Source organism: Stigmatopora nigra, chromosome 14, assembly GCF_051989575.1.
Source record: "Stigmatopora nigra isolate UIUO_SnigA chromosome 14, RoL_Snig_1.1, whole genome shotgun sequence".
NCBI lineage: Eukaryota > Metazoa > Chordata > Actinopteri > Syngnathiformes > Syngnathidae > Stigmatopora > Stigmatopora nigra.
This window is the reverse complement of record NC_135521.1, coordinates 12,555,076-12,576,733: the sequence shown is the minus strand read 5'-3', so window position 1 is coordinate 12,576,733 and position 21,658 is coordinate 12,555,076. Positions and strand designations below refer to the sequence as shown.

At 40.3% G+C, this 21,658-nt stretch overlaps 1 protein-coding gene across 9 annotated transcripts in view; it reads left to right on the top strand.

The window, feature by feature from the left end:
• Positions 1-21,658, top strand: part of dlg3 (discs, large homolog 3 (Drosophila)) — a 124,748-nt gene that overhangs the window by 86,154 nt on the left and 16,936 nt on the right. For 8 of the 9 annotated variants that reach the window (XM_077733081.1, XM_077733082.1, XM_077733084.1 and 5 more), the window contains 2 exons: positions 7,930-8,086; positions 8,163-8,265. In XM_077733081.1, coding sequence (XP_077589207.1) covers positions 7,930-8,086; positions 8,163-8,265 — 260 coding nt within the window. Of the gene's footprint in view, positions 1-7,929; positions 8,087-8,162; positions 8,266-9,462; positions 9,912-21,658 lie in introns of those variants that run through there. The other variant, XM_077733087.1, reaches the window with a different exon arrangement.

Below are 21,658 nucleotides of genomic sequence, written 5' to 3'. Positions count from 1 at the left end.
ATCTTTATTAGGCTCGTTCACGAAGCAGGCGAGCACATGAGGGGATAGCGGTGGTGGGTCGTTGGCTGTTGCAGGAGTGTACCGGGTAGGAAGCGTGGTCGTTGTCCGTTGTCTGTGATCCGTGGTCCGTAATCTTTGGTTGTGAGGCTAAGCGTGGTTGGAATCCTGGAAGCAAAACAAGAGGTTGTTGATCAACAAGGCAAGCAAGGGGTAAATGCGAGATGGTACCTAACAGTGAACCGATAAGACGATCCAGCAGCATGGTCAAGTTCCTGGTGGCCTTAAATACTGTTTCTTGGCTAATGGCTCGCACGTGGCATCACTCCAATCATTAGGGGATGGGCCTGTGATAGGCTGACAGGCACAACCAGCCACCAGTCTGGTCTGAGGCCTGACACCTAATAAGAGGTAACGCTGTATAATGAATGATTGTAATTATAATTCACCACTTCATCTCTTTGTCATTCTACTTCTTCAGAAGCTCGAATTTCACAGAGGATCATGCCAAAATGTTTTGTTAACAGTAAATTGTAGCGTCCCAGTCGCTCCAAGAGAAACATCCAAGGTACTCAAGTGAGTTTGCTCTTGATGCCCCCCACTGAGCGCGGGGCGCTATGCAGGTTCTTACTGACTGTCCTTTCTGGATTGGCACACTCTAAACATTTCCAGACGTGAATTTTAGAAATGGTGAACCCTGTCTTAGCAAGGAGCGGAAAAATTGGTGACTTAGAGTGCAGCCAAATGAAATGGTGAAAGTGTTGTTCTTGTTGACTGCAGGAAAAACCACTAATGGGAACCATGCCTTGTTTTGCGTTGGAAAGAATGTACATTTTAGCATGCATGCATTGAAGCATCATTTTCTTTTCAACGCTTTAGTATTAATTTATTACCTTGAGGCGTAAATTTAGGCTTAACAAATCCATATTGAAAAACATTAGGCGATACTTAAATTCATTAAAATAACAATAAATATAAATGCCTATATATCATCTTCTGTACCGCTTATCCACTTGGCCTGTGAGGGGGCTGTAGCCTATTCCAGCAAAATTGGTTGCCAATTGCACAATGAAATGGAAAACCACTCACACAGAGTAGTTGCTTGGTCAATTGCTGGGTGGGTTGTTTGGTTGGGTTGAAGGGATTCATTTATTCATTCTATTCCTTTTGTTTTATTTATTTAAATTAAACAATGGAATTGCAAAATCCTGAATTTAAATAAATAACAAGATTTAAAAACCTAAAATAAAATATATAGAAAGTGGATTTGAAATAAAATAAGAAATCTCATCTCATCTCATTTTCTGAACGAATTCATCTTCATTAGGGTCACGGGAGTGCTTGAGCCTATCCCAGCTGACTCCGGGCTGAATCGGTGGCCAGCCAGTCGCAGATGAAATCCTCTTTATGTTTTAAATACAATTTGTAATATTTTCGATGTATACTTTGTTTTTATTTGGGTTTTTTAAGTTAAGATTTTATCTTTTGCTGCATTTTTCAATCAAATTTTCAGTTTTTAGCACTTTTTCTTCAAGGTATTCCTCCAATGATTTTATTTGACAAATGTAAATTCAGGAATACATCAATGTCAACATCAAAATTGAGGTGTTCAACCTCTTTTGTCATTATACAGTGATCCCTCGGTTATCGCGGTCAATGGGGACCGGGACCAACCGCCATAAGTGAATTTCCACGAAGTAGGGATGCCCCTTCAAAAATGCTTAATTTTTATTTTATTTATTTATTTATTATTTTACCCCCTCCCCTGTATATAGTACACCATATAGAATACGGGTTGACAGAGAGAGTGAAATTCATGTAATAACAAAAAAAATGTAAAATATGTTGTGGGTTGACAAAATCAGCACAACAATATATTTGCTTGTGCAGCTCGCTCCAGATACAGTTTGGTAGCTCTGGCTAGTCCACTCTATCACTAATCATAGTTGGTGAAAGCGATGACGTATCTTTACGCCTGCAAAAAGGCAATGACGTATCCCTACGCCTGCGAGAAGAACCCAAATTAAGCTGAGTCTGAAGAACTGATTGTGAAGGCCTTTAGGCAGATTTCTGACCCTGGCAACATATAATGGCTGAAATGTGATTGGTTAAATGCTTCAGTAAGAAAATAAGCAGTGCAACCAGGGGGAAAGAAATAAAAGGAAGCTAACAGACAATTTGGAATTATTTAAGTATTGATGGACAAAATATAATATATGATTCAGATATTTCTTAAGCCAGCAGAGAAGGCCTTGAAGGCCCTGATGGCACACCACTGTAAATAAGTATATAGAATAAAAGTCAAATGAGATTATAAAAAAAAAGTTAAATGACTAAAGCGGTTTGCACAATCACAAGACCAGCAGAATCACCTCTGGGGGTTCATTGAACCACAGCCCATCATCCTATTCTTTGAAAAACTGTTAGTATTGTTATGATCGTGGGCAGAGAGCCCCAAAACAGGCACAAGTACAACTCTGGTCATGGTAGTTTTAGTTTATTCAAAATATACCAGGGCAGGGCGAAGGTAAGAGGCAAGCAGCATAGGTAAGAGAGGGTTTCAAAGCGAAGGTACAACATGTGTGGCCATAGTCCGTGGTTGTGAGTGTTGTCAAGGTCCTGGGACCAAAACAAGAGGGCGGAGATCAGGTAGGGCAAAGAAGGTGGTAGCACAACAGGGTATTTTTCAGTGAACTGATAAAGATGACCGACCCAACGACATGATCATGCTCTGGTTGTCTTAAATAGTCCTTGCCAACGGATGAGCCACACCTAGCACTGCCTAACCCGTCAGGCATTGGGCTTGTGATTGGCTGGCAGGTGCCACCACGCACCAGTCTGGCCCTGGGCCCGTCAAGTAAAAACCAAAAAAGTGTCAAAAACTATTTAAATCACATTTTACGGTTGGCTAGAAAACCAGAGTTTCTACCGTGTAATGCTACGGCCTCTTCAGTCAATGTCCTTTAGTTTAACTACCATTGGGGCTATTGTTTTTGTTGTTTTGTCTTAAGAAATTAAATCATTTTATCAAAAAATGCTTCATAAGTGTGGTGTAGCATATTGGTACAACACCAAGACTACCCACATTGGCCTGAAAATAATACAGTGTTTTTTTACACTGCAATAAGACTGAGTAAGTCAGTCGTCTTAAAACCCGAGTCACGATATTGTACCCCCTCACAACTCTAGATGGCGCAAGATATCTTGAAGGCGAATGCTGAATACAATGGTTAATGCAGTTATTGCAAGTTTGTTGTTTTATCAAGGGCATTAATTCGGTTAATTTATAGTATTTCAAAAACCAAAACCCATTCATTTACAAATGTGATTTCCCTGTTGTTTACATATTTAAATGTTATTAAGATGTGATAAACTGGTTTTGCATTATTTGTCCTCAGTTAGCGCGTCACACTTACAGCTCTGGGTTCAAATCCAGGTCATGTCCATCTGTGTGGAGTTTGCATGACCTCCCAGGGCCTGCGTGGGTTTCCTCCCACATTCCAAAAATGTGGCTGGCCACAGATTCAGGGTGCCCCTGCTGAGATAGGCCCCAGAACACCTTGCGACCCTAATGAGGATAAAGCGGTTCAGAAAATAAGATGAGATGATATTTTTGTGATGCAAAAGTAGATCCCTTCTCTCGAATATTTAAGTTTGATTTATTTAATAAAGGCACAATACATATTAGGGTGGCCCAGTGGAGTGAGTGGTTAGTGCGTCAGCCTCACAGCTCTGGGGTCCTGGGTTCAAATCCAGGTCACGTCCACCTGTGTGGAGTTTGCATGTTCTCCCTGGGCCTACGTGGGTTTCCTCTGGGTACTCTGGTTTCCTCCTACAATCCAAATACATGCATACAACCCTAATGAGAATAAAGCGTTCAGAAGATAAGATCAGGTAATACATATTAATGAACATATACACGTTCATGTTAATGAACATATATGTGTAAATACAGGATGACCCAAAAAGATGCGTACCCATGAAAATTTCTATTTTGACTTTGATTAAAAAACGATTCATTTTAAATTACAACCACAAATTATTCAGTTTATGGAAGACCATTCACCAGAGTTTCAGCTATTTCTGTCTATTTTTAGTCAATGTATGGCTTTCCCAAGATGTGTTCCAAATGTCCACCATTCCGTTGCAAGCAAACCTGTACTCGTCTGACAAAGTTGTCAATCACTTTTACACACTTTTATCAAATAAAAACTGGATACGCATCTTTTTGGGTCACCCTGTATAAAAGATATCTGTCATTTTTTACGTTTCCGGATCATTTCAAATAGTGTATGCCTTAAAACAACTTTTGTATCGGATTTTTTAAGTATGTTTTTTGTTAAACCAATCTCGTTTTACCCATTTCGGCTCTAATTTTATTGTCTTGGTCACTGGTAGCTGACCGAAAAATTATCGTTGACTGCTAATAGTCATGCTTTAAGAAAGATATGCGCATTCCCCTTTCACACGTCCGCCTTTTCACCGTCAGCAAGCAATGTACCCAGACAACAAAGCTATCAGTATCATACAGCGACCTCTACAGAATCACAAATTTAGTGTATACTGATTGTGCACCCTGTCTACTTTGGAATTTTTTTAGACTTTTACGTGCACCCTATTTGCGTAAATATGTTCCATGTTGCATTTGTAAGTCTTTTTATCGCTCAATAGGGGAAATTGCAATCATTAATAAAGAAAGCAATTGGCCAAGGTTGAAAGTTGTGATATAAGATTCTAGATGTAAGCTAATTTCCGTCTTTAGATCCTTTGTGCAGGTTGCAGATAAAATCAATAAGTCAATAAAGGACAAAAGATTAGAAAGCAGCATAGAAACAATGAGACGTACACAAGTAGCACAGGTCTAGGCAGAGTTGTGATCACAATATTGTTCATCCAGCAGACATCCTTTGAAGTGATTGGCAAAGACGTTCAGAGACGGGAGTTCACATATGATAATTGGTATTGAGTTCCAGGTATGTGGGGCACGACCAGACAAGGTGCTTTGGCCAAATGCACTCTTTCTGAAGGGAACTCCACAGTCACCTCAAGAACCATCTCTTGTTGATCCGTTGGAATTGGAAGTTAGGGGTAAAGGTTAGAGAAGTGGTGGGAAAACTATTCCACAAAGGGCCTCAATGGGTGCGGGATTTAATTCCAACCTATAGAGAGGTCACCTGTTGGGGTTATTAGTCTTATATTATTATAAATTTGATCGCAATGAAGAACGCTTTGATTTACTTAGCTTATTAACATTAAAAAAGTAATTTTTAGTACATCTGCTTGCAACCGTGATAAACAACGGGAAGGTTGCTCCTCTCTCCAATTGGACTTCTCAAAACTGTTGTTCACACCGCTTCCTTGGAAAGATCCGGTAGACCTTCAATTGTTTTGAGAAACATCGAAAAACATCGACTTCTGAAAGTGTGGTCCACACCGCTCCCTTGGGAAGACAGTTGGTTCGAGTGTATGATATTTCGCTTAGTGGCATAATCGGTGATTTGATAAATGACGTGTACTGTTACTAAGAGCTATATTTAAAGCTCCTTTTGCGTAATATTTTAATAGGGTTCTACAGTGAAGACGATTTGTGAATAGTAATGGGTTTTTATTGGCTATGTGTAGGGTTGGAATGGAGAAGAACTCTGTTATGGGTGGGGGGGGTTTACAACTTCTTTGTAAACAATGTTTTTGGACAGAGTTTTCGGAGAGAATATGAAAAGCTTGGATGGAGAGACGACACGCGAGCTGGTTTCGTAGAGCTGGCCATGTGCAAGGCACTGTTCTTGCAGTGGTTTGAATATTTGATTTTCTGTGCTGTTGAGAGGCCCATGATCTTGAAACGGCGTATTAACATTTATGACGGTAGCTTGCAAACGTGTGTCAAATTTGGTGTCTATCCAACAATTTCTTCGGAAAACCGATTTGTACAATTATCGATTTTTAATATTTCTCTGGGTTTTTTTGACCCTAGACGATGTCACTCCCAGACAATTAAAGTATAACTTTCAATTTTCATGAAAATCGGTTCATCGGTTCAAACATCCTATCCCACGATGGAATGGTTGGTCAGAAGCGTTGCCTCTTCTCCAGGCACTTTTGTCCAGCTCCGAAACTTCGGCGGCACCGAGGTGTTGCTCCTTCTCCTGCATATTGTAACAGCTAGTCTCATGTGTGTGACAGCGTAGGCATGGCTGACTGGTTCCAAAAAGGAAGTAGCCGAAAGAAGACAGGCTAACAGCACAAGCAAAGTTGTAAAAACATTAAAGTAAAAAGTAGAAAGTACAAAGTAAAGTAAATAGGAATGTAATAAGAAATATTAAAATGTAATTTAAAAAAAGATAGAAGGGCTGTAAAACATGAAAAACATAAGAATGTACAGAGCTACCGCCACTGGCTCCCGCTTCAATGGCGCCATCTTGGAAATTTTTGTGGAAGTGGATATGGATATAGATATAGATATAGATTACTATTTTGATTGCAGATTCGTAATTCACAGCAGGGTTGTCAAACTCATCCTGTTCCCGGACCACATTGCTCTTAGGGTTTCTTTTTGAAGATGTCGTAAAACTAGGGCCGGCACCATTAATTGATTCATTGACAATCAAAGATGATAGTGCACTAAGTCAGTGTTTCCCAACCTTTTTTGAGCTGCAGCACACTTTTTGCACAAAAAATATCAAAGCACACCACTATCTGAAAATCCTATATTAACATTATAAAGTCATTCTCATCAGTTTTATTGAAATGAATTAAATAATCCACCCAAATTATTCCACAATCTATTTTTCCACAACGATCTAACGTCATCAAAGTTGATGTGCACAGACCCTAAACAGCTTTCAGTTGGACTGATGTTAAAATAATTAATGCATGTTTTATCCATATTTTAATTTTTGACTTTTTCTCCCAATATTACTCAAAAAGTAACGTGCTCACAGAACCTTTGCATTGCCAAAAGTTGATGCCCCTGAAACCAAACAACTGGTTCAAGCATAAACAGGTAAATGGCTTAAATCTCGTAATATTACGACTTTCTTTTCCACACAGTATTACTTCAACCACCTAACATTACGAGAAGAGGTGTTTTGTGCTCGCACAGACTTAACGTCGACAAAAGTTGAGGCCAGGTTTTTTTTTCCAGGTACTCCCACATCCCATAAACATGCAGGGTAGGCATGTTGCTCACTTTAAATTGCTCCTAGAATGTAATCGTGCGTGGTTATCCGAACACTCTGAATTGTCCCTGGGTTTGATTGTGAACGTGAATGGTTGTCCATTTCTTTGTGCCCTGCGATTGGCTGGCCACCAATTCAGAGTGGTCCCCACAGCTGGCCCAAAGTCAACTGGGACGGACTCCAGCACCCCCACGACCCTAATGGGGATAAAATGGTTCAGAAAATGAGATGAGTTGCGAAAACATCTGTATTTTTAATGCTTAATATGAAAAGGATGAAAAGACCCCTAAAACTTGCCTTCATTCCTTTTTAAAATGTATTAATTTTGTAATTTTCACTAAAAGAAATATGTCAACATAAAACCAGTAAAAATTGTCTTTTTTTAATGTTTTTATTGTATAATTTAAAAAGCAAGGAGGGAAAACAGTCACTAAACTAAAACAACCATGCAGTTATACATAATATTCTTAGTCCATCTTTTTTACAGTAATATTGCTGATTTTGAGCTAAAATTAAAATCCCAGTGAATTAAAATGAAATAACACATAATTTGGAAATTAGCTGTTGGTTCAACCATCAAAATAATCAGTATAGTTGCTCTATTCACCTTTTAGATTGATTACATTTGGAAATATTCATTGCAGACAATTCTGAGATTGTTGACTACCTGTTCCACTGCCGTCTCTGGAATCCACAACACCCATTTATTTATATTTGCAGACAATTTTCACCTCTTTTTGTTCTGTTGTTTTGGCAGGGAGCCACGGAAGGTGTTACTCCACAAGGGCTCCACGGGGCTGGGTTTCAACATCGTAGGCGGCGAGGATGGCGAGGGCATCTTCGTCTCTTTCATCCTGGCTGGGGGACCAGCCGACCTCAGTGGCGAGCTGAGAAGAGGCGACCGCATTCTGTCTGTCAGTACCTCTGCGCCTGAACTCTCTCGTTCTGGAACTTTTATCACGAGTTAACAAGATTTTTTTGGGGTCGTAGGTGAATGGAGTGAATTTAAGGAACGCCACACACGAGCAAGCGGCGGCCGCCCTCAAAAGAGCTGGACAGACTGTCACCATCATTGCTCAGTACAGACCTGAAGGTAAACTTCTGGCTTTGCTTGTTTGATTAGAAAAGTGTTGGAAAGTAATTACGTATTATCGGAATTTGTATGGAAACTTTGGATTGGTTCTCTCAGCATTGAAATTCATTTCTAAAAACTTGCTGAATGTTTTTGGGTGACTGGCTCAACCATACCCAGGACCTTTGTGAGGATTTGTGGCAAGGGGGATATTTTTTTAAATTTTGCACTGCTGATTTTTCCCAAATGTTTTTTTTGTCAACCGCAGTCAACTGCTTCCCTTATTAGTGATTGCAATCCTCCTTATTGAGCAATAACAAACCGCACAAACACAACGTAGAACAAATTTACTCACAAAGGGAGCACTGAGCACTAAAGTCTGAAAGTTTTCCTAAAATAGATGGGGTGCCAAATCATTCGGTGCGTTTGTAGACACTAAATTCAAGATTCTTATGATGTCACTGTATGACGCTGACAGCTTGGACTGTCAGGGTACATTGATTGCCGATGCACTATATTTATATAGTGAAAAGGCAGACCTGATAAAGAGGAATGTGCGTGTGCATATTATGCTTAAAGCATGACAATACCATTAACAGTTGGCAATGACGTTTTCGTCTGCTACCAGTGACCGAGACGATCCGGATTAGAGCCGGGATGGCTAAAACGAGTTTGACAGAAAAACGTACTTGAAAAAATCCCGTACAAAAGTTGTTGTACAGTGTACATAATTTGAAATGATAAAAAAATACAGGAAAAAACGTATAAAATGAAAGGTATGAATTATTATTTTGCAACAGAACTTGTTCAAGATCATTTTCATGACTGAAGAATTCTCAACAGTTTTTATTTTTGCGATTACATTTTTTATTAGAGAATAATTGTGACTGTGTGCCAAATGGATTGGACCTCGACCACCGTTATTGGCAGCCAATTAGTCAAATTCAACATTGAGCCTGTATCAAAGTCACGTTGATACGGCTTGTGATAAACGAAACTATGTATATATGTAGACAATCCTATGGAGTATTTTTAAAATTATTATTTGTTTTCTGTAAAGAAAGAAAACCAGATAAGTTGTTTTTTTTTGTTGGGGGAAATGAAGATTTCCGAACCAAGATGGCTGCCAGTCACTTACACCGTTTACTCAGCCCCTAGACATCTTGGTGTATGAATGTGATATCTACAGGTGCCCTAGTTTATTTTTTTTAGCCGTATCTCTCCTCGTGATGGCCGCGGGTGTGCGCTTGGCTCCAGCTTGAGCTGCCAATAGGCTCGCGCGGACGGATATTGAGTGCGAGAGGGGGCGGCGCTGCGGCGAGAACTCAGCCGGGTTAGCCTCTTCTAAGGCGGGTAAACGAAGCGAAGTCGGCCGTCCCTCTCCCCACTCTAACTGGCTCACGGCTACCCGCGTCAACACACACGCATCAGGGCGGCCCGCGTGAAGAGAAACATTCAAGAAGGAAAACTTAATAGGAAAAAGTGGAGAGGAGAAGAAAAGGCTGAAATCGGCCAAGCGAGCAAGTTTAGTCGGAGTGCCAGCCCCGTAGAGAGGATGGGGGATGGGCTAGCGCACAAGGGGAGCAGCGATCCAACACTAGCCGCGTGAAGTAGCCCACGACCGGGTGAAGAGCTGACAAAACACCGGCGGATAAAAGCGAAACGTGGTGAGCCCATGCGACGCTTTGCCATCTGATGAAAAACAACGGTCAAACTTTGTGTTGTGTTTGAGAACGAGGCATAACCAATGGATAAACGTAGCACTCGTAACCTTCTTGTACTTACTTCCTCGATAGACGTTAGTGGCTAGTTGCATACTCAAAAGACGTGAATCCACATTTACCACTTGGAAAACGCACCCATTTATCTCCAAAGAGGGTCCAAATTATTGAAAATGAACACAAAATGGGCCAATTCGCCCGAGTTTCTTAGTCAACGCCTGGCACATGTTTGCGATTAAATTTCATCGATCGGAGTGTAATCTCCTTAAACTCGTCGTTACTTGACAAGGTTGAGGTCGGATTAGGTTCTGCTGTTTTGTGGGACACGCTGGAATGCGTTGTTGTATTCCGAAAAGTCACTTGTTCATGGCTCTTACATAACTCGATGCTCAGGTGTGGTCCAACAGGTGTGGACGGAAATGACAATTCATTTAAAATGGGAGGGGTGCCTGTGAATGCTATTTTTTTCAGTGCCAGTGACGGCGCTAGACGTGGGATCCATTTTGACTGAAAGGGCATCCCAGATTGGACGTCTAGAGCCGTAAGTGGCAGCCAATCAGTTCTCTCATTTGTTGCAATCCTCTCCCGATCGAAATGGATTGTATCTCCAATGTATCATTTGCCTTTTGAGGTAAAATCAGATCAAGGCAGGTGAATTAACTTGATTTGCAAGACCGTGCCCGAAGCAAACCCGAATTTTCATTTTTTATTTGAGAGGATTTTGGAGTCGGGAGATGGAGGGGTGCTTTATGATAACAGGTTAAAGTATTTTGTAATGAAATCTAAGTTAAACAAGACTGGATAAACATTTACATCTTTTATATGATAATATAGATGTTTGACGATCATCACTTTTGCCAGTACAGCTGTTAAAATGTCTGCTTAGCGCCAGTGCCAATCATTTTGCTCTCATAAGAGCAAAGCGTCACATTGACTTCAATCAGCAAAGCCAACGCAAGTTTCTGTTGCGTATTCAACAATCAATTTGGAGCTTTTCCACACTTCACTCTTACCGATCGATGCGTGTTTGTGTTTTCAATTCTCCTGTTTTTTAGTTTATCCTTAAATTCTTGCTCCAAGTCAAAATAGATGCGGATTTGCGGAGGGGAGGATTATCGTAAGGGCGGCGTTCATTTATCTTGAGATACGTGACAAATTTTGATATACGAGCATACAGCGGACATGAGAGGCTGCTCATATGAACATCATGAGCACTGTCTTTCTGGTCGCAACTCCCTCAAGTAACACTATGATTTTGTTTTAAATCATATATATTATAGATATGTATAGTTTCCACTGGAAATATGTGCCATTCACCCCCCTTTTTTATGTCCATGGCAACTCATGTAAGATCTAGAACTGGGCGATATGACAAAAATTGTTATCACGATTAAAAAAATATATGTATCGATAATTAGCACGATAACAATACAATTTTTTCTTTCAAATCTGAAACTACAAATTTATGTGAATAAGTAAATAAAATACTTTCCTCATTCAATTATGCAAGTAACTGTCACCTTACATTATAAGAAGAGAGAATATGAAATATGATGATTTTTAAAAAGTATTTCTGTTGTACAATAAAAATATGAATACTCCCTCGATACACTGAAAAATAAAGAATAAAACCTGCAGAAATGTTTGCAGGGACGTATGTTTAAAAAATGCATTCAGACCAAAAGTTACTGTACAATATGAAATAAATAAAATAATCAACTTGCTTGGCAAGCAGCCTATTTTCAGCCTCACAAAAAGAAATCTAAATTTACTTCTCATAAGACCAATTTTTTTTAAAATTGATGAACTTCACCCAATTTTTTAGGTTTTTGCAACATTTTCAGAACATTTATATAGAATGGCGAAACACTTTCATATCAAGTAAGAAAAATACTAAAGGCTGTCCTCCGATGAAGACAGTGGGTAAGGGCGTTTTCAACAAGGCTGCTATTTGTGCACATGTATTTATTAGACTTTTTTTTTAAGAGAAAACCCCTGGGAGAATTCACTTAGATCTTTTAGTGGATCGGCTCGGTGTTGTCCATCTCGAAAGCCACTGTGGAATACATTGACATCTTGGGTTCGGTTCTTGCACAAGAAGGTTTAAATTTAAACGTTATTTTAAGTATGTATTGTAATCTTAGTTCGTTTAAGTTAAATTGGAAGTTTGTTATGTTGCGAGCTTGTCCGTCAAGTTTCTCTCTTATCCTTTCTCTCTCGCTCGCTGTATCTTCTCTCGCTCTCGTATCTTAAGGTATCACTGTAATCACAAAGATATTGCGAGCTCAATTCAAATGAAGATAAACCTAGACGGTTTTGCGTAACTTTTTGCATTTAACATGAAGGCACTGTAAACTCAAAGTACTGCATATTGACACCTATAGGACTCACTGTCTGAAAGGGTGGAGTCTCATTTGTGGGTGTATTTTCATTTTTTTTCTTCAATAGAATGGGCGCTTTATTTCAAAGAACGAGCTGCAATTGTTGTGCTAGCTTGCCTTTAAAAAAAGGCAACAGGAGCAAAACTGAGTTTGATTTTGTTTTATTGCCGTAATCTGTATTCGGGAAAATATAAGTCAAAGTATTCAACATGTACATATCTGTTTAAGTCCTCATTTTCTGTATCCGACAAAAAGTCCAGTCAAGTTGGCGAGTTAGCCAACAATGCTGGGTTCCATCTCATTGTCGGGGTCAGAGTTGTCGCCGTGGGTTTTCATAATAGGGATTCCAGCTTTGACAAAACCTCAAACTAGGGCGCTTGCCGGCACCTTCGCCCGCTCATCGACAGTACAAATCGTCACGTAACTCGTGTAGTGACCGTGCCTGCTTGAGACCCGTTGTATCGAGGGTCAAAAGCGCTACGGTCATAGGGAAGTCAACTGCCTTGCCATTGGTCCTGGATGTTTTGAATGGATTTAGCGTAATGCTTGGAATGCGTGGGCCGGCTAAATTTTAGGGTGAACTTCCGCTGGGTTGATCGCAATGATTGGCGTGTCGACAAAAAAGGAAAACCATTCAGTCAAGCGGTCAGGGTCATACAACATTTTGAATTTAGTGCATAAACAAGGCACACCGACTGATTGGGCACTCCGTCCATTTTAGAGAAAATGTTAGATTTTGTAAGTGCGCCCTATAGGTGTAAAAATTCAGTGCAAACAATTTCATGGTTATGAAAAAAAAACTTGGTAAGAACCTCAAAAAGTTTAAATGAATAAAAATATATCAACATCGAATTCTCACATATAGGGCAAACTTAAAAGTCTAAACTTTTCTCTAAAATGATCGATGCGCCCAATCGGTTGGTGCGTTTTGTCTGTGCAGTAAACTCAATGCTTGTATGGTCCTGACCGGTTGAGTGACGGGTTTCATTTCTAGCCGGCACGCTACTTATTGTGATCAACCCAGGGGACATATAGCCGAAAAGTAGCTTCCCTGCGCATTCCAACCTAACCCTAACCCATTCAAAACAGCTGAGGGCAGTGGCAAGCCATTTGACTTGCGTGTGTTTGCAGTGCTTTTAACCTTCAAAAACACTCAATAGTTTAGAATTTTTAATACTATTTGAGAGTAATAGACATCTGCTATTCCTTCTAACATGACATATTCTTATTTTGAAGTGTTCAAAGGAAGTGGATGCATGCCGCCTAGCGCAAGCTTTACACTCGATTATTACGCTTCAACTGAGAGAACCTTCTTACAATGCACAAGATGGATCCCGCTATTTTCATTTCCGCTGGTTGGTCAGCAACACATTCTCATTTTGGTTTGCTCGTGCGTCTTCTCCCTGTTTCTTGTTGAGAAGCACAGCCTCCTCCTAAAGTACAGATTAATTTAAGAAAGTGAGGCAAACATTCTAATGTTATCACTAAAACAGTGGTACCTCAACATACAAGCATTTCGCGATAATAAATTCGAAATAATTATCTCTAGATCAAGCACTGGGCGGAGGGTTGCATTTTTTTCAGTGTTTTTTTTTCCGTCACTCAGTGCGAATGATGTAGTGATCGCTAGTATGAGGAGTATACATATTACTTCTCGTTGGCAAGTGGTCGTGCGTTATCCTATTTTGTAGACATTTGTGTGCATCATTTCCGGAATACTTTGAAGAGAATCCAAAAGCTAACAGCCCCTCGATAGTGTAAGTCACAGTGATGGTGGGGCAAACAGCCAAACTGGCCGGGAGAATTAAAAATGTAAAACAAAATTAAAATTAATTTTAGTGTAAGGTTAGATTAAGTTTAGTTTGAGCGTGTCTGCATCGTAATCCAAGTTCATTTAAATTTGTTATATTACGATTCACCGATGCGAACAGTCTCTCCCTTAAATACTGTGCTCACAATGAAAATAGTTCCTCTTCACTTGATTTAAATAATTTAAAAACACAGCTTATTGGAGCTTTTAAGTCCTCATTGTCACTATTGAGAGGCATTGATACTGTCAATATGATTGCTAAATTCAATGGCTCCGTCATCCGTCAATGTTGTCAGTCTGCTGACGTCCCATCGTCATGCCAGCTTCACGGCCATATCTACGGCATAAATCGGAGGCAGGGTGTCTTAGTCCATCCGAGAATTTAAAGTTGCACACCCAAGTAGATGCGAGCCCTGGGCGATAAACAACGACACGTGTCCGCCGGTGGTCAAGCGAATCGTGGATGAGAGTGGTTGCTGCAACGTGCAGCAAGGCAACTTGGGTAGAAGGAGAGCAGCCGCCTCACCTCGAACCTCTTCAGCTGAGGAGAATTTATTTTTATATATTCCCAGCATACAGATCGCCACAACACGTGTGCATCCCCAAAGGTGAAGTGCGTTAATTTTCCGTGTGTCACTTTTAACCGCACAGCGGACCCCCTTAACGTTAACAAGGTTCCTACCAGATGAATTATGTACAAAAGAGCACCATTTATGCCACAGTGGTGTGCTACGCCTTTTGCATATCAAGTAACGTCAATATTAAGGAGGCATTTACAACGGCGACTGAAAATGTTTTTTCCACTGGTGATGTGTGCAATGCAAAATTATCTCGCAACAAAAGAAGAAATGGCAAGACGTTAGGCATCTAGCCATTTGCTATGATATTCGCGACGCCCATTCTACCTCTATTGTATATCATTTCTTTGGCGCTGAGTTATGAAGCGGTACTCTGACTTCCGCCATTTTTCATGTCTTCAAATTGTGAGCTTCACCGTATATTTAAATTTTTATATAACCCGGGGGGAAAATGATGTAGTGAAGCTGCAAAGTGGAGAAGTATCATAGTAAAGGGGCAGGTTTGTATGCTGGCTTGGAGAATGGCATTGCAGAGGGTATCCATGAAGTTTTCCTTTTTCTGTAAGGTGGGGAACAATTGGGGCTTGACACAGTTCCTTTTATCCATGAATTCACAAATGGTAAGGGAACCAGCTTTTAACCCACGCAGTTGGCTCACCTACTCAAAAAACAGTGGTTCTTAACCTTTTTGGAGCTACAGAGCCCCACCAGTTTTAAATGCGCATTGACTGAACCCTAAAAATGTGTAAAATAAAAGGTTATTTTTCAAATTCAAGTCAAATAACACTGATTTGCCAAGCAATGTCACGTGATAATCTGCAGCCAGTGTTGGTTAAGAACCACTGCTCTAAACTCTGCTCCGTTACGGCCGAGGAAGGCTACTAATCTGCGTCCAATGTTTAACTACTTCAAACATGCGAGATCAGTCCTTGCTAATGATTGACTTCCTGCAAGCCCTCTGATGACCCAAAGCTTCTCCCAGTAACACCAGCATCCCATGAGGATTGGAACGTTCCTGCAGATTTTTTTGGGGTCGAGAGGCAACCCATACAATCTGCCGTATGGCATTCACGGAAAGCGGATTTATGGATGTGTGTGTGCGTCTGTGCATGCATGCGTGTGTGTGTGTAGCTATATGCTTCAACCTAAATAGCTTGATTAAATCACTGATTTGTTTTTTTCTGAAGAAAGATAAGTTGATAATGTCAAAATCCACCCTGAAACTCGCAAGCGGAAGCCATTTGCTGTCTTCCGGTAGAAGACGGACGACTGTCACCAAACTCGGCTCCGAGCAAAATAATGGCGGTCAGCTGGCGGTGGCTGTCGTTTTTATCCGAAAATAGAGATATCAAGCGGCCGGGAACTCCTGTGACGTGGATTTTTATCGTAAATGAGAGCCCTGTGAGACTTTAGACCGTGGCGCTTATTTGAAAATAGAACTTGCTGGCCAAATTGGACGGCAGAGAGTATCTGAGAAGGGGGATTTGTTTCAGAAATGCAAGCCCCGGCCGACCTAACGGTAGACTCCATCATCTATTTCCAAAAATAGAGCACTTTCACCGGCGAGGATGACGGGACGCCACGGCAAAGCAACGTGGGAGTTGAGGTTCCATTTAAGTCAGTGCAGTGGGCTGACAATGTTGTAGTTATCCGAAAAAAGAGCTCCCTGGATGGGAAATTGACAGTTAGACGGCGTGAAGGTGCAAAGTAGAAATTTAATTTCCCGATTGCGTTGGTTAGGGATCCGACGGCGAGCGAGGTCTACTCTATGACCCGGCCCTGGCCGGAACAGGCAGTGACAAGTTTTTTTTTTCCACAGACATTCTTATTCATAAATGACCTGAATTTGCTTGAATGCACATGGATCGCTTGACACACTGTGGGGATGCTGATTTGTGTCTTCATGATAAAGCCAGTCTTAATCATTAAGTGTGACCTTCTACATGCTTTACAAAACAAGAACAACGTTATGTTTTAACTCATTCGTTTATAACAGACTGGTGTCTTTTAGGTTGTTTTACCTAACATGTTTTGATCCCACACTTAGTCAGGCGAGTACAGTAATCCCTCAAATATTGCGGTTCATGTAATCCAGACATGGCCACAAGAAGTTAGAATGATCTAAATACAACTAAGAACAAATTCATGCTGCCTGTATACTGTCTAAATAACGGGAAAGCCTGGATCATGAAAGCCTTCACACACTCATCCCGAACGTGAAGCTGTACCTCGCTGAAAGGTGGCTCCCTTCAAGGACTTTGACTCAAACTCCCATTAACCTGAATTTTGTATTTACAGTAATCCCTCGAATATCGCAGTTAATGTGGGCCAAACATGGCCGTGATAATCGAAAGTAGGGTTACCCCTATTTAAAAATAAATACATTTAAAACATTCCTTAAGTGCTAAATCATAGCACCATGCGAAAGATAGGGGAGTTGCTTCCGCTTGCGAGTTTCAGTGTGGGTTTCACATTTTTAGGAACCTAAAACAATAATTAAAAAAAAAAATGTCCCCAGAAAAAAAATCCTAAATGTAATGAAGCCGCTAAAGTTAAACTGCGAAATGGCAAGGGATCTTAATATAAAAAGTGGAAAGGGGCTATTTTCACTGAGTACAGTACCTAAAGTATTTATATTAAAGTTAAAAGTTTTTAAAAAATGTGGTTGTTTTTTTTCGCATATCGCCAGTAATTTGAGGCAATTTTTGACCACTATAATATAGGTTTATAATAAATATTTAATGATTTAAAAAAACTTTATATTTAACCATAGATAAGGTAAAGGAGTATTTCCACCTTTTGTAGACATTACATTTTGGGTCTTGTGAGCTACAATGATAATAATTGGTATAATTGTGCTCCACTACTGAAAATTGAGAATCTCGGCTAACAGATGTGCCTACTTGGCGGCTTTATTGGTAAGGTTAACCTACGTATTAAGTACAATCCACAGACATGGTCACTTTCATGTTGAGTTAAATATGATTAACTCAGTCACTGCCATCAACAATAACAGCGGTCCAGTTCATTTGATCGCAGAGGACTTGTTGTAAAAGACCACAAAAACATGGCAAAACTTGCAAATTTGTGAGTTTTGAATTAAGTACCTTAGGAAAGGACAAGTCCACTAAATTGTCCAGTCACATTGAAATCAGCTGGAGAAGGTCATTGCTAAAGTGGGAGGGGCATTCCACAGGATTCACTCTCCTCAAACAGAACATACTCATATTACAAGTACGTACTAGACAAGTTGTATAACAGAATGGGAAGCAGAGCTGCTATCCCCCCGTAAAGAAAAGTCAAAATCGGTGCGTCTGATTAAGACATGCAGTCCCTTTTTCTATTTGCTCCCTTGTTGGAGCCGCTGCTAAAATGTAGGCTACAGTACAAAAGATAGAGGTCTGTGGCAGAATATAAGGCCATCATGTTTTTCCTCGCAGCCTTTCTGAGGCTTGCCGTTAAATACTCAAGCGTCGCGGGGGAGCTTGGATCTGGATAAACCACTTGGCACACCTGCGCCAAATAACTGAGAGCTGCCGCAGTAATTTAAGAATGGGGATTTATGGCAATTTAGAGGCTACTTGAATGGAAATGTATCACGTGTACACATGCTTTGCCACAAATAGACCTTTCAAAACAGAGGTGGGCAAACTGGTCCTCGTGGGCCACTGTTGGTGCAGCACAGACACTTCAGCCAATGAGATTTCTGCAGAAAACAAGAAGAACTTGACTGCAATCCACTGATTTCACTTGTAGGACACCAGATGGTGAAAATGTTTACTCTATGGGTTGGAATAAAAATCCTGCACCCGCTGTGACCCAAAGTGGAATAATTTGCCCACCTCTGTTCTAAAATGTAAGCTACAGTACAAAAGGTAAAGGTCTGCAGCAGAATATAAGGCCATGTTTTTCCTCGCAGCCTTTCTGAGACGTGCCGGAAAATACTCTAGCGTCGCCGGGGCTGCTTGGATACCGATAAACCTCTTTGTGCACCTGCGCCAAATAACAGGGCTGTCAGGGTAAATTGAGAATTGGGTATTGACAGCAATTTAATTGAATGTTTTTTATATATGTGTGTGTATGTGTATTTTTTTTGTTGCCTAGATGGAGTACGTCTTGCCATTTCCTGTTTTGTTGCGAATGAATTTTGCATCGCGGATGTCAGCTGTGGAAATACTTTTTTGTCGCCGTTGATAATGCCTCCTAAATATTGACGTTCCTTGATATGCCTAATTTATGCCATTGCGGCATAAATTAATCTACCTACAATGTGGCGTTCTTTAGTACATAATTCAGCTGTTAGGAATCTTTTCAATTCTGTTAATCGGGTCTGCTGTGTGGTTAAGAGTGGGACATGAGAAGTAAATGCGCTCTGGAGATGAACGCGTGTTGTGGCGATCTTTATGCTAGGGAGAAAAAAATTCTCGTGAGGTGAATAGGTCTGATGTCTCTTTGCCCAGGTTGCCATGCTCCACGTTGCAGTGACATTCTTCTCCATGAAGGGCTGCCGCGGATACGGAACTGATAATTCTCGTGTGAACTAAGACACCCCACTTCGGACTCTGAGGAATAGAAAAATAAATGCATTATGATGGCTTTACGCCGTAGGTACGGATGTGGCCGGTATGACGATAAGACGTCAGCACACTGCATGGCAACTCGGAAGGAGACTGATGACGAAGTGGTCGCAGCCATTAAATTTGGCAACTGTCTTGATAGTCTCAACAATAACATCAATACTTTGTACAAGAAAAATTCCTCTCGAATCTGATGAATGGAACTTGGAATAAAGCTCCACTAACCTTTTTCTTATTTGAATCCAGCAGAGAGGAACTATTTTCACTGAGTACTATAATCATATAGCAGTGATAATTTTACAATTGGCACACTGCGAGTCCCAGGGATTCGCTTGTCTGAAAACTGTGCGTCCCAGGAAACTTGTCACGAGTCCCAACATACTACGGATGCAAATAAAACATAAACAACGATATATAAACATTCAGATTTAATTTATTTATTATATGGTTTAGGGTTAGGGTTTATTTATCATTGTACTAGTCTTTCAGCTCGTAGATCCTCCTCTCTTTGCAGCCAAAAGTCTTTTGAAATGTGCGTATTTTTCCTTGCTTCCCCCGTTTTGCTTCATGATCATCGATCGAATCTTCTGCAGTTCTTTTCTTACTAGTTGTATTTTTAACTGCGAAATAACTATCCAGACTGTTTTGCTTTTTCTGAAACATTTTTTATCTTTCTTACACTATTACGAAACTCTTGCTATCGCTTTCTCTCCTTCGTCTGCTAGTGTCTGCTAGTCTCGCGAGAATTATTTCGCAAAGATTATGTGGAATAAATTGGTTTGCTATCGGATATGTGTTTTGTTTTTTCTTTTGATAAAAATTTCTTTGCGTCCGAAAAAAGCACATTACTTGAAATTGTGCGTCTGGAAGAAAAGCTGTGCGTATCAGACGCAGGACGCAGAGGTAACGAGAACACTGATATAGTATTTGTATTTTTTTTTAATTTGTAGATTATATTTAGATATCAATACATTAGTCGGAGAGGGAGAAGGTGAAAATTCTTAATGCTTTCCAATGCTATAAGTGCGGCTAATGAATATTAAAGTTTAACATTTCTGTCAACAAAGATTTGCGTCAGAGGCTGCAGCATACGTTTCTATCAGCAGGGCAGGATGTTATGCAGGTCACTGTTGTAAACAAACCGGCAACTGTTTGATAGGTCATGGATGCAGGGGGAAAAGAGAAAAATAACAGAAGAAAACAGAGGATTCAACGTTTCTTTGCGCATTCATTGCCAATGCGCAAGGATTACCTGAATGTTCACTTCGCAGTGAGAAATTTTCAAATAACAAAGACTCATGTGGAAAGACATTTTCAAGTAATGCATAGGGAAAGAGATAAAAAATGTGATTTACTTCTAGAGAAATTAGTAGAGGAGCTCAAACATATATTTTCCAAGTCGATTGCATCTCTAAACTCCGTGGCGGACCGTGCATTTCACACCTAGGCCTTCAGTAGTGCTGTGTGTGTGAATCAATCCAAACCTCAAAGTATTTTATGGCTAGAAAACCTTGTATTGCAACTACAGCTACAATACATATAAAAAAAGATTCAATAATAACCTAAAAACTTGAAAAATGATTTAGGAAAATAGACATTTTACTCACCAACCATTATTTTTATTTATACACAAAATACATCCTCTTATGACACTGTCATTTTAATAGTAGGCTAGTATAGATCCATACAGGGTTGTTGTCTACATTATAAGGATTTTAATTATTTTGCTGTTTCAGACGTTATTTTATTTTTTTGATCCAGTGTGGCTCGTTCAACATTTTGGGTTGCCAACCCTCGCACAAAGCTGCATTTCCATGATGCTTAAACCGAGGTCAATGCACTGTAAGCGGACGCTATAGCCAGCCTGTCCATCTGTGGTAGTGGCCCCCCGGGTTTGACAAGGGACGCATGTCTCACAAGGCAGATACCACTCATTAAAAGTTGTTGTTGGCAGAGAGCCAGATGCGCTCAACAAATGAGCCTGATATGTCTCACAGACAACACATTCAGACGATTGAGTGATTTTTTTGACTTTATTAGATGGTGTTGATAATTTTACCAATCGACTCTCATTGAATACCCTTTTTATTTTATACAGTATATTGTCATCTCAATTCACTTTCCAGGCTCTTATTAATGCTGTAAGAAGCCGTTGTATTTGCGAGTGTACTGGAGCTGTTACCTGGGCACTAGCAGTTAGCTGGTGTTGGGTTACTTCACCTCGGTGCCTATCCAAACAAGTGTGTCGATAGCAACAGCCACCAAGGGAGGTCAGCGTCTCAGCAGGGTTACGAATGATCTCCATTTTGTTTATGCACCTGCTTAGAGGAAACTGAGTAACTACAGG